Source organism: Nerophis lumbriciformis, linkage group LG03, assembly GCF_033978685.3.
Source record: "Nerophis lumbriciformis linkage group LG03, RoL_Nlum_v2.1, whole genome shotgun sequence".
NCBI classification, from domain to species: domain Eukaryota; kingdom Metazoa; phylum Chordata; class Actinopteri; order Syngnathiformes; family Syngnathidae; genus Nerophis; species Nerophis lumbriciformis.
Window position 1 is genome coordinate 35319273 of NC_084550.2, and position 15269 is coordinate 35334541.

Consider the following 15269-nt stretch of genomic DNA (forward strand, 5'->3'; position numbering starts at 1 on the left):
AGGGGAGGAAGTAGGCTCAGTTTGGAGGGGGGAAAGAGCGTTATTGTTTTTATACACTGAATACAAGGTGGAGAGGAGGGAGTAGGCTCAGTTTGGAGGGGGGAGAGATAATTGTTGTTTATACACTGAATACAAGGTGGAGGGGAGGGAGTAGGCTCAGTTTGGAGGGGGCCGAGAGCGTTATGACGCAACTCAGTAAAGACAATGGTTCACTGGTAACTGGAATGAAGAAGTTAACACTTTCAAATGAGAAAACGAGAAGGCAGAAAATGTGCTTATCACAGAAATCCTGCAGTTTGTGATGGTATAGTGCAAGGACACATCAGTGTTTTCCATCCCAGCATCATGTTGACTTAAATGGAAGCTGACAGATGCATTTAGCTACAGAGTTTATCTAAGAGCTTCATCTTAAGAGCGGCTGTGAGCATCAGTACATCAGTGCCCTAAATTAACTTGTCTACTCTCCGTCAGTGCGTTTCCCACCAGACTCACATTTGATGTGTGCTGCAGTTGTAGAACTTCACCTCCGTGCTGGCGACCATTCGACCCGTCTCCTCGGAGTTCAGTCGCAGCTCCACGCCGGCCCAGTCTGGCGGGGGAGGGAGGGAGGGAGGGAGGCATCAAACATACGGAAAGCGGCGCCAGAGGTGAGAAGCAGGCGGCATGAAAGGGACGAACAAATGAGGGAAAACAGAGGGGTCCAAATGAGACACAAAATGTCCGCAGGTTTATCTCGCCGCTATAAAGAGCCACCTGGCGTCTGGCGCTCGCCGAGAACTTCAGAGGATTACTGCACTCAAAGGAGACAAACTGGTTGCATATTAAAGACAACATCTTTGCTCATGTCTCCAGTATTAATATCCTGTGTGGATTCAGCAAGACGTGCTCACAGACACGCCCCCAAGTCAACCCAAGTTAGCATTTTTACGCTCCATTAAAGTTTGCGCTTATTTGTCACTACTCGCCACGCACGTGTGTGTGATGTCGTTACATGTCTCCTTTGAGGCGCTTTGTCGACGCTACAGCAGTAACCTTGTTATCTCCTCGTTCTGGTGAAGGTGACCTTTTCAAATCCGGATCTAAAGTTCAGAGAGTGCAACGTCGACATAGCACCCCGTGATATAATAATTACTAACTCTGCGACTGGTGTGATGTATACACCGCAAGGGGCCTCATATGGTCCCACTCTTCACGGTTCACCTGACACATGAAACGTGACAAATTTGGGTTTGCACTATCCACTTTAGCCAAATAATTGCAGTAGTGTTTCAGCTACCGTAAAATGTGTTTTGTGGCAATTCCAGCATTGACCGCAGCGTCAGTTGCTGTGTGGTGTGGCGCTGTCCATCATTTTCAGCAGACTGCATTGCATATGCTACCCTTTTTTTTGCTGTAGCTGTTACATATACTGTAATATTGTACATGGTAATTGGGATTTATAAAATATTGTATATATGATATAAAAATATAATATAATATACAATTACAATATACCTGTTATGATCTGGTGTTGGATCATAGTTTATTTTGGGTTTTGAGTCACTTGTGATATAAGTTATGTTTCAGCACTCCTGTTTTGTGTTGTCTTGGTTGTCATGGTTACTGATTGTTTCCGCCTGCATCTGATTAGTGTTCGGGACTCACACCTGTTCCCGGGCACTAATCAGAGAGCTATTTAGTCCTGCTTTTCCCCGTCACTCAGCCTGGTGCTTTTGTTTGCTTTACGCAACTGTCACGTTTATTCCTTGTGTCCGTAAGCTAAGCGTTGCCTTATGCCTTCCCTGTGTGTGCTATTCCGTTAGCTTTCCTTGTGCTAGGCACGCTCTCCTTGTGTTCGCTTGTTTTGTTCGTTTCTATTTTCGTGTATGATTTATACAAATAAATCATTTGTCCTACCTGCATGCTGTCTCTGGAGTTCCTGCTGTCCTCACCGGAAAAACAATCGGCATAATCATGTCTCCTCGCCAGCACCGTAACAATATCAGTATATATTTGTGGGGGGAGGTGTGGCCAGCGCTGCCTGCAGGAGCAAAGGTCACCGCCTCTGTCCATGGTGCTGAGGACAGAGCACCATGGACAGAGGCTGACGGCGAGACACAGCTGGCAGGTGATTAGATTTCACAGGTGGTACGTGTTGATCTAATCATCTGTTGTCTTTAACAGTAAGCGGCCGGGAGCAGGAGGAGAGAGAGGATACGGACATGGCTGAAAGGTTGCGTCCCGCTGGAGAGAAAACTTGTGATAAAATCTATGTTCATTAAAACTTGGTTCAACTTTGCACGCCTGGCTCCTGTGAAGTGTATGTCATTGGGGCCGCTAGGAAGTGACTTCCACAATATTACCGTATTTTTCGGAGTATAAGTCGCTTCGGAGTATAAGCCGCACCGGCCGAAAATGCATAATAAAGAAGGGAAAAAAAACATATATAAGTCGCACTGGAGTATAAGTCGCATTTTTGGGGGAGATTTATTTGATAAAAGCCAACACCAAGAATAGACATTTGAAAGGCAATTTAAAATAAATAAAGAATAGTGAACAACAGGCTGAATAAGTGTACGTTATATGAGGCATAAATAACCAACTGAGAACGTGCCTGGTATGTTAACGTAACATATTATGGTAAGAGTCATTCAAATAACTATAACATATAGAACATGCTATACGTTTACCAAACAATCTGTCACTCCTAATACGTGAATGAGCTAAATAATATTATTTGATATTTTACAGTAATGTGTTAATAATTCCACACATAAGTCGCTCCTGAGTATAAGTCGCACCCCCAAACTATGAAAAAAACTGCGACTTATAGTCCAAAAAATACGGTATATACTCTATATATAATATGTAAATATTAAATATATGTTATATTTTATATTGCTACTATGGTGCGATTTTAGTCTACTTTATACCTTTTTGTTTTCGCCCTCTTTTTGTGCCCTTGTGTGCATTATCCTTTCCATCCTTTGTGACTGAGCTACTGTGTGGAACAATTTCCCTTGTGGATTAGTAAAGTTTGTCGAAGTCTATGTCTAAAATCCCTCTTCCTCTCACGTGAGATCCACCCAGGAATGGGGGCCATATGAATCCCTTCCCTACTGTCATAAGATCCAAATACCAAGTGTTAAACAGCGTGTGCAAACTTGGGACGGACCGATTATCATATGCGGATATTTGGCATTTTGACATATATCGATATCCGCCTATTTTTATTTTATTTTTTACAGATATACTTTATATACACATTAAATGCCAGTATTTCGACTTTAATATATAATAATAATATCTACCTACTCAGTGGCCGAGTGGTTAGAGCAGGGGTGCTCATTACGTCGATCGCGAGCTACCGGTCGATCATGAAGGGTGTGTCAGTCGATCACCAGCCAGGCATTAAAAAATAGTCCTAAAAATGAGCGATCATAAATCTTCACTATGACGTCACTTTCGTCACTTGATTGACATTCACGGCACCCGAGGGTCTTCTGAGCTAAGGAGTTTGCCGACAATGTATTTCTTGTAAAGTGTATACAAAAGAGTACGGAAGCTGGATAAATAAGATGCCAAAAACCAACCACTTTCATGTGGTATTGGACAGAAAGGAGGACTTTTTTTCTCCTCCATTCAAAAATGTGGACGTTATCCGCACCACTGTCTGATTCCTATCAATGCAAGTCATCAGAATCAGGTAATACACCAACTTATATTCTTGTCTTCATGAAAGAAAGGAATCTATATGTGTTAAACATGCTTGTATTATCTTTAAACACTTTTAACTTATTAACAATATTAATTATATGTGTTAAACATGCTTGTATTATCTTTAAACACCTTTAACTTATTAACAATATTAACTATATGTGTTAAACATGCTTGTATTATCATTAAACACCTTTGACTTGTTAACAATATTAACTATATGTGTTAAACATGCTTGTATTATCTTTAACCACCTTTAAGTTGTTATCAATATTAACTATAGGTGTTAAACATTCTTGTATTATCATTAAACACCTTTAACTTATTAATAATATTAACTATATGTGTTAAACATGCTTGCATTATCTTTATTCACCTTTAACTTATTAACAATAATAACTATATGTGTTAAACATGCTTGTATTATCATTAAACACCTTTAACTTGCTAACAATATTAACTATATGTGTTAAACATGCTTGTATTATCATTAAACACCTTTAACTTACTAACAATATTAACTATATGTGTTAAACAATCTTGTATTATCCTTAAACCCCTTTAATTTATTAACAATATTAACCATATGTGTTAAACATGCTTCCATTATCTTTAAACACCTTTAACTTAGTAACAATATTAACTATATGTGTTAAACATGCTTGTATTATCATTAAACACCTTTGACTTGTTAACAATATTAACTATATGTGTTAAACATGCTTGTATTATCTTTAACCACTTTTAAGTTGTTATCAATATTAACTATATGTGTTAAACATTCTTGTATTGTCATTAAACACCTTTAATGTATTAACAATATTAACTATATGTGTTAAACATGCTTGCATTATCTTTAAACACCTTTAACTTATTAACAATAATAACTATATGTGTTAAACATGCTTGTATTATCATTAAACACCTTTAACTTGTTAACAATATTAACTATATGTGTTAAACATGCTTGTATTATCATTAAACACCTTTAACTTACTAACAATATTAACTATATGTGTTAAACATTCTTGTATTATCATTAAACCCCTTTAATTTATTAACAATATTAACTATATGTGTTAAACATGCTTCCATTATCTTTAAACACCTTTAACTTACTAACAATATTAACTATATGTGTTAAACATTCTTGTATTATCATTAAACCCCTTTAATTTATTAACAATATTAACTATATGTGTTAAACATGCTTCCATTATCTTTAAACACCTTTAACTTATTAACAATATTAACTATATGTGTTAAACATGCTTGCATTATCATTAAACACCTTTGACTTGTTAACAATATTAACTATATGTGTTAAACATGCTTGTATTATCTTTAACCACTTTTAAGTTGTTATCAATATTAACTATATGTGTTAAACATTCTTGTATTGTCATTAAACACCTTTAATGTATTAACAATATTAACTATATGTGTTAAACATGCTTGCATTATCTTTAAACACCTTTAACTTATTAATAATATTAACTATATGTGTTAAACATGCTTGCATTATCTTTATTCACCTTTAACTTATTAACAATAATAACTATATGTGTTAAACATGCTTGTATTATCATTAAACACCTTTAACTTGCTAACAATATTAACTATATGTGTTAAACATGCTTGTATTATCATTAAACACCTTTAACTTACTAACAATATTAACTATATGTGTTAAACAATCTTGTATTATCCTTAAACCCCTTTAATTTATTAACAATATTAACCATATGTGTTAAACATGCTTCCATTATCTTTAAACACCTTTAACTTAGTAACAATATTAACTATATGTGTTAAACATGCTTGTATTATCATTAAACACTTTTAACTTATTAACAATATTAATTATATGTGTTAAACATGCTTGTATTATCTTTAAACACCTTTAACTTATTAACAATATTAACTATATGTGTTAAACATGCTTGTATTATCATTAAACACCTTTGACTTGTTAACAATATTAACTATATGTGTTAAACATGCTTGTATTATCTTTAACCACTTTTAAGTTGTTATCAATATTAACTATATGTGTTAAACATTCTTGTATTGTCATTAAACACCTTTAATGTATTAACAATATTAACTATATGTGTTAAACATGCTTGCATTATCTTTAAACACCTTTAACTTATTAACAATAATAACTATATGTGTTAAACATGCTTGTATTATCATTAAACACCTTTAACTTGTTAACAATATTAACTATATGTGTTAAACATGCTTGTATTATCATTAAACACCTTTAACTTACTAACAATATTAACTATATGTGTTAAACATTCTTGTATTATCATTAAACCCCTTTAATTTATTAACAATATTAACTATATGTGTTAAACATGCTTCCATTATCTTTAAACACCTTTAACTTACTAACAATATTAACTATATGTGTTAAACATTCTTGTATTATCATTAAACCCCTTTAATTTATTAACAATATTAACTATATGTGTTAAACATGCTTCCATTATCTTTAAACACCTTTAACTTACTAACAATATTAACTATATGTGTTAAACATGCTTGCATTATCATTAAACACCTTTAACTTGTTAACAAAAACATATATTTCATAAATAAGTAAATATAAATTATATATATGAATGAGGTGGATCCCCACGACTTGATCAATTGAAAAGTAGCTCGCCTGCAGAAAAAGTGTGAGCACCCCTGGGTTAGAGTGTCCGCCCTGAGATCGGTAGGTTGTGAGTTCAAACCCCGGCCAAGTCATACCAAAGACTATAACAATGGGACCCATTACCTCCCTGCTTGGCACTCAGCATCAATGGTTGGAATTGGGGGTTAAATCACCAAAAATGATTCCCGGGCGCGGCACCGCTGCTGCCCACTGCTCCCCTCACCTCCCAGGGGGTGAACAAGGGGATGGGTCAAATGCAGAGGACAAATTTCACCACACCTAGTGTGTGTGACAATCATTGGGACTTAATTAGTGAAGTAAATTCTAATAACCACGTCTGCTTTGCTCACATGAACTTGTAAAAACTTTGTTTTGCCGGGAATTCCAGTTTTTGTCCTTCTTTTCCTTGACTCTTCCTCTCATTCTTCTCTCGCAACTGCAGCCAGTCGCACGACAAGCCTCCGTTGTGGCGTCGTTTCGCTTCCGTTACGCATCTAGATGTCATGTCTGTGTAATCATGTTTTGTTTTAGTCATGTTCGGTTTTGTTTTTGGACTTTTTGTGCACTTTTGTTTGTTTGTCACCATAGCAACCATTAGTTTTCACCTGTCACGTCACGCACCTGTTTCACGTTCGGACTCACACACACACCTGTCACCAATCATGTCACTGTTATTTAAGCCTACCTTTGTTCATCACTCGTTCTGCCTGCGTTGTTTTGATGTCACGCCGGTTTATGTCTTGCTCTGACCAAGTAAGTTTCCATGTCCATGCCATAGCTTCTGCTAAAGATTAGCCTCACTTGCGTTTTAGGCACGCTTGCCTTTTTTTGTCGTTGTTGTTGTATTGTTTATGTTTGTGGTAGTGCGTGATTTATGTTAATAAATCCTAGCCTACCTTCACGCTGTCGTCCGGAGCCGTGTTTTTGCGTTGGAAGAACAACCCCGCAGCAAGCTGCGACCCCCCCACGTGACACCAGAAGACATTTTTGATTGAGGACTGCATTAGTACATTTTATTGATTGATTGATTGATAGGAATCCGGGGTTAAACTGCCAGGTCCACTTCATCCCTCCATTTATATGCTTCATTGATTGAACCCACCCCGATAATTGACACCCACCTTGTCCTTCCGGTATCAGAGGGACCTCCTTTCCGGCCGGGGACAGACACATGACCCTGTTCCCGTTCACGTGGCCCTCCACCTGGGCCTGGTCCCCAAACGAACAGGTGATGCCGGCGGAAAGATCTGGAACGTTGTTCACCTCCAACAGAAGCTGCAGCCAGGGGGATATGCACCTGGGTTAGTTGCAATCAGCTGGTCTTGCAGGAGATAAGTCGAGTTGATTGAAGGTCAGGTGACAGGAAGAAGATGCTGATAAAGTCTTTCTAGGGAATAACACTTTGCAGAATGTGCGTGATGGAGGCAATCTACACTAGAAGGAACATTATGGCTGCAAATGTGTTTAAAAGGGAACTGCACTTTATTTTGAAATTTTGCCTATCATTCACAATCATTGTGAGAGACAAGAAGACAAGAGGTCCTTTTTTTTCCCCTTTCTTTTAACTTGAAAAAGTCGGCTCGTTCTTCTATCTCTAAATCATTTAAAAATGCATTCAAAAAGCGTCAACAATACTTCATTTACGTTCTGTAACCTGTATAATAACCAAACTGTAGCAACATTGGTATTGTAAGAGTGAACACTGAGGAACTCTCTTTCTAGCGTACGTCGGCATACTACGGTATTAACCGTAAAAGCTAGCTACGGCAAGAGATAAGATAGCTTCTACGTTAACACGAACCGCGTTTGAGTTTGTAAATCACAACACAATGTGATAGGACATCAATCTGTACTGAGTGAAAAACATGAACAATCAAATCAAAGTATCTGTAAAGTATTATTTCATGTTCTGTTTGTACACAGCTAACCAGACAGTGTATGTACTGTAGTTGTAATAACACACATGACATGTTGCGTGTATCATCATCAATATAAAGTGCGACTCATGTTTTTTCCGTTTTATTTGCGTAAGCACTCCATTTATGTCGAGATAGCTTGGCTTCAAATTTTACATTTTGTAACTTTGAGTCACTTTCATCTCACTTTCTCTGCTTCCATCTGCGCCAACGTCTCACTCTTCCGTCGTATTTGTTGTTTGTTACCGAGTCAGCCAAGATTAAAAAACACAAACGCGTTTGTTTCCGGAAGTAGGAACACACATTTGTTGCCAGAAGTCGAAAGTGCAGAAATGAATGCGCGGATTAAGAAATCAGTCCTTGAAATTACTAAAATGATCAAAATAAGATAAAAATTGAACATATTGTTATGAAGGTGTCTGTTACTACATTATATATATATACTTGCAGTGTGTATATTGTACATATTACATATTGTTATGAAGGTGTCTGTTACTACATTATATATATACTTGCAGTGTGCATCTTGTACATATTATTATGAAAGTGTATGTTACTACATTATATATACTTGCAGTGTGTATATTGTACATATTATATATTGTTAAGAAGGTGTCTGTTACTACATTATATATATATACTTGCAGTGTGTATATTGTACATATTACATATTGTTATGAAGGTGTCTGTTACTACATTATATATATACTTGCAGTGTGTATATTGTACATATTATATATTGTTAAGAAGGTGTCTGTTACTACATTATATATCTACTTGCAGTGTATATATTGTACATATTACATATTGCTATGAAGGTGTCTGTTACTACATTATATATATACTTGCAGTGTGTATATTGTACATATTATATATTGTTAAGAAGGTGTCTGTTACTACATTATATATCTACTTGCAGTGTGTATATTGTACATATTACATATTGCTATGAAGGTGTCTGTTACTACATTATATATATACTTGCAGTGCGTTTATTGTACCAATTACATATTGTTATGAAGGTGTCTGTTACTACATTATGTATATACTTGCAGTGTGTATATTGTACATATTACATATTGTTATGAAGGTGTCTATTACTACATTATATATATACTTGCAGTGTGTATATTGTACTATTATATATTGTTATGAAGGTGTCTGTTACTACATAATATATATATATATATATATATATATATATATATATATATATATATATATATGTATGTATATATATATATATATATATATATATATATGTACTGTATATATATATATATATACTATATATATATATATATATATATATATATATATATATATATATATACTTAACAATGTGTATGTTGTACATATTACATATTGTTATGAAGGTGTCTGTTACTACATTATATATATACTTGCAGTGTGTATATTGCACTATTATATATTGTTATGAAGGTGTCTGTTACTACATAATATATATATATATATATATATATATATATATATATATGTACTGTATATATATATATACTGTATATATATATATATATATATATATATATATATATATATATACTTAACAATGTGTATGTTGTACATATTACATATTGTTATGAAGGTGTCTGTTACTACATTATATATACTTGCAGTGTGTATATTGTACATATTACATATTTTTATGAAGATGTTAATACATTATATATATACTTACCAGTGTGTATATTGTACATATTACATCTTGTTATGAAGGTGTATGTTACTACGTTATATATATACTTGCAGTGTGTATATTGTACATATTACATATTGTTATGAAAGTGTCTGTTACTACATTATATATATACTTACCAGTGTGTATGTTGTACATATTACATATTGTTATGAAAGTGTCTGTTACTACAATATATCTATACTTACAGTGTGTATATTGTACATATTACATATTGTTATGAAGGTGTCTGTTACTACATTATATATATACTTGCAGTGTGTATACTGTCCATATTACATATTGTTATGAAGGTGTCTGTTACTACATTATATAACTACTTGCAGTGTGTATATTGTATATATTACATATTGTTATGAAGGTGTCTGTTACTACATTATATAAATATTGGCAGTGTGTATATTGTACATATTACATATTGTTATGAAGGTGTCTGTTACTACATTATATATATATATACTTGCAGTGTTTATATTGTACATATTACATCTTGTTATGAAGGTGTCTGTTACTGCATTATATATATACTTGCAGTGTGTGTATTGTACATTTTACATATTGTTATGAAGGTGTCTGTTACTACATTATATAACTACTTGCAGTGTGTATATTGTATATATTACATATTGTTATGAAGGTGTCTGTTACTACATTATATAAATATTGGCAGTGTGTATATTGTACATATTACATATTGTTATGAAGGTGTATGTTACATTATATATATACTTGCAGTGTGTATATTGTACATAATTGATATTGTTATGAAGGTGTCTGTTACTACATTATATATATACTTGCAGTGTGTATATTGTACATAACTCATATTGTTATGAAGGTGTCTGTTCCTACATTATATATATACTTGCAGTGTGTATATTGTACATAATACATATTGTTATGAAGGTGTCTGTTACTATATTATGTATATTCTTGCAGTGTGTATATAAAACCTATTACATATTGTTATGAAGGTGTATGTTACTACATTATATATATACTTACAGTGTGTATATTGTACATATTACATATTGTTATGAAGGTGTCTGTTACTACATTATATATATACTTGCAGTGTGTATACTGTCCATATTACATATTGTTATGAAGGTGTCTGTTACTACATTATATAACTACTTGCAGTGTGTATATTGTATATATTACATATTGTTATGAAGGTGTCTGTTACTACATTATATAAATATTGGCAGTGTGTATATTGTACATATTACATATTGTTATGAAGGTGTCTGTTACTACATTATATATATATATATACTTGCAGTGTTTATATTGTACATATTACATCTTGTTATGAAGGTGTCTGTTACTGCATTATATATATACTTGCAGTGTGTGTATTGTACATTTTACATATTGTTATGAAGGTGTCTGTTACTACATTATATAACTACTTGCAGTGTGTATATTGTATATATTACATATTGTTATGAAGGTGTCTGTTACTACATTATATAAATATTGGCAGTGTGTATATTGTACATATTACATATTGTTATGAAGGTGTATGTTACATTATATATATACTTGCAGTGTGTATATTGTACATAATTGATATTGTTATGAAGGTGTCTGTTACTACATTATATATATACTTGCAGTGTGTATATTGTACATAATTCATATTGTTATGAAGGTGTCTGTTCCTACATTATATATATACTTGCAGTGTGTATATTGTACATAATACATATTGTTATGAAGGTGTCTGTTACTATATTATGTATATTCTTGCAGTGTGTATATAAAACCTATTACATATTGTTATGAAGGTGTATGTTACTACATTATATATATACTTGCAGTGTGTATATTGTACATATTACATATTGTTATGAAGGTGTCTGTTACTACATTATATATATACTTGGAGTGTGTATATTGTACATATTACATATTGTTATGAAGGTGTCTGGTACTGCATTATATATATATATACTTACAGTGTGTATATTGTACATATTACATATTAGCCGCATCTTCCAAGCTTTAAAATCCTCCCCCAAAAAAGGCATACTGTATGTCTTCATGTCTCTCATAAAGATTGTGAACGATAGGTAAATAAAAAAAAAAAAGTGCAGTTAAGCTATCAAGTCAGACTCTGCCTGGGTAGTCTGGCAACCTGAATAAATAGAGGTGGATCCGATGTCAAGAAAACGACGTGTAGTGTACCGTCGCTGTAAAATGTTACTCATGGTGATTGCTAAAAGTTTTTTTTTTTTACTGTGAGCGACAAGACAGGGAAGGCTGAAAGACATAGAGCAGACTTGCCGGAACGCTGTGTGCTGACACAGCAATGCTATCGGGGTGAGCGATGACCTTCACGCAGCGGTCGATGCCGGTTGCGAAACGGTAGGCTTCGTCCGCCCTCGGACAGCGATCCCTCCTGGAGCACCTGTGGAGTAAAAGAGTACAGAGTTCAGGGGGGAAAAAAAAGGTCTTGGAGAGTCCTAACCCGTGTCCCGTGCCAGACCGGGTGTGACTCCCCCCTGTGCTGGTGGGTGCTGGAGGGCGTTAACACTGAGCATCAGACCGAGACCCGTTTGCTTCTCTCGTCACATCTACACGGCTATCTTCCATCTCCGTAATATCGCTAAAATTCGTTACATTTTATCCACTAGTGACGCTGAGATCATTATTCATGCGTTCGTTACGTCTCGTCTTGATTACTGTAACGTATTATTTTCGGGTCTCCCTATGTCTAGCATTAAAAGATTACAGTTGGTACAAAATGCGTCTGCTAGACTTTTGACAAGAACAAGAAAGTTTGATCATATTACGCCTATACTGTATATACCTTTATATACATATATACATATATATATAGACCTGTACTGGCTCACCTGCACAGGCTTCCTGTGCACTTAAGATGTGATTTTAAGGTTTTACTACTTACGTATAAAATACTACACAGTCGACCTCCATCCTATCTTGTTGATTGTATTGTACCATATGCATACTTTGCAACCTTGAGACCTCCGATTTCGGGAGGTGGGGGGTGGTGGGTGGGGGGCGTGGTCGGGGGTGAGGCGGGGGGTGTGGTTGGGGGCGTGGTTAAGATATATATATATATATATATATAAGAAATACTTGACTTTCAGTGAATTCTAGCTATATATATATATATATATATATATATATATATATATATATATATATATATATATACATAAAAGAAATACTTGAATTTCAGTGATCATTTATTTACACATATACACACACATAACACTCATCTACTCATTGTTGAGTTAAGGGTTGAATTGTCCATCCTTGTTCTATTCTCTGTCACTATTTCAGATCACACACATTATACAAATATACGTTATAAAATAAATAAGAAAACGGGAGCTCTAATTTGGGAGTCTGAATTAGGATCAGAAGTTCCTATATAAACATTGCACACTCACGTCGCCTTTTTGTATTGATTACTGCAGCTGTGCACTGGATTCATTCACAAATACAAACTACAACTCACAAACACTTTAGAGTTAGGCTCCACCATCAGAATGTGTACTTAAACTTATAAAGATCACATGGATATTATTCAGTGAGTTGATTCACCAAAACTAACCTGTTATACAGGAGGAAAAAGCACAGAGGACGTTTCAATTGTTCACAGACTGGTCGCGCTCATCAGAATGACAAGACACTTCCGGTCTGCAGGTGATAGCATTCAATTGGGAAGAAACGCCCTACCGCCCCCTACTGACCAATGTGAATACTGATAAATGTGTAATGACAGCTCCAAAAACGAATTCAAACCACAAAATAAAATAAATAAATCAACACAAAAATGTGACACATTATGGGTGGGTCACATATGCATGTACAGTAGATGGCAGTATTGTCCTGTTTAAAAGTGTCACAACATTGCTGTTTACGGCAGACGAACTGCTTTACGGTAGACGAAAACTTGACTGCTGTTGTTGTGTGTTGTTACCGCGCTGGGAGGACGTTAATGAAACTGCCTAACAATAAACCCACATAAGAAACCAAGAACTCGCCCTCGATCATTAGCTGTTTATATTGTGAGAAAGCGGACGTGTGAACAGGCTGTCAACACGTCACTCAGGTCCGCATGGACCTGGAGGGGGCGTGGCCTTGAGCTCCGCCTGAATTTCGGGAGATTTTCGGGAGAAAATTTGTCCCGGGAGGTTTTCGGGAGAGGCGCTGAATTTCGGGAGTCTCCCGGAAAATCCGGGAGGGTTGGCAAGTATGCTTTAAATACACTTTATAGTCCGAAAAATACGGTACTTGTTTTTCTTGTGAGAACACTCACACTTGCCAAAGGTGCCAGACTTTTAGCATGAGCTGGGCCAAAGCACATTACTGGCCTAGTGTGAGTTCCTCCTAAACCTTCACCCGGGTGTGTTCACTGGTTATTGTAATGGAGGCTGTTCCTGGTGTACTTTGGTAAACCTCCCTCCCTAACACCTCTCCAGTTTGCATTGAGTCGACAGCTGGGGCTTTTTCCTTTGATCCATTCAAGGATTACACAAAGCATCCTGGGCAACTGCTTCCAACTTTGGGGAAGACCCTTCTTCCCGGCGCACAAAGCAAGGTATGTCTCCGAGTAATTCCTCCAGTTTTACAAACCCCAAAACCAGTGAAGTTGGCACTTTGTGTAAATGCTAAATAAAAACAGAATACAATGATTTGCAAATCCTTTTCAACGTATATTCAATTGAATAGACTGCAAAGACAAGATACTTAACGTTCCAACTGGAAAATGTTGTTATGTTTTGCAAATATTAGCTCATTTGGAATTTGATTCCTCCAACATGTTTAAAAAAAAGCTGGCACAAGTGGCAAAAAAGACTGAGAAAGTTGAGGAATGCTCATCAAACACTTATTTGGAACATCCCACAGGTGAACAGACTAATTGGGAACAGGTGGGTGCCATGATTGGGTATAAAAGAAGCTTCCATGAAATGCTCAGTCATTCACAAACAAAGATGGGGTGAGGGTGCCCACTTTGTGAACAAATGCCTGAGAAAATTGTGTAAGAACAACATTTCTCAACGAGCTGTTGCAAGGAATTTATGGATATCACCATATACGGTCCGTAATATCATCAAAAGGTTCAGAGAATCTGGAGAACTCACTGCACGTAAGCAGCAAGGCTGAAAACCAACATTGAATGCCTGTGACCTTCAATCCCTTGATTGATCAATGCCATGATTGGGTATAAAAGCAGCTTCCATGAAATGCCCAGTCATTCGCAAACAAGGATGGGGTGGGTCACCACTTT

General features: G+C 35.4%; 1 protein-coding gene across 1 annotated transcript in view; it reads right to left on the bottom strand.

Annotated features, from left to right (window-relative positions):
* Positions 1-15269, bottom strand: part of LOC133583694 (plexin-A2-like) — a 452088-nt gene that overhangs the window by 218543 nt on the left and 218276 nt on the right. Inside the window, exons 6-8 of the mRNA XM_061937663.2 lie at positions 12290-12413; positions 7486-7639; positions 493-589 (exon numbers count right to left, since the gene is read on the bottom strand). Coding sequence (XP_061793647.1) covers positions 493-589; positions 7486-7639; positions 12290-12413 — 375 coding nt within the window. The remainder of the gene's footprint in view (positions 1-492; positions 590-7485; positions 7640-12289; positions 12414-15269) is intronic.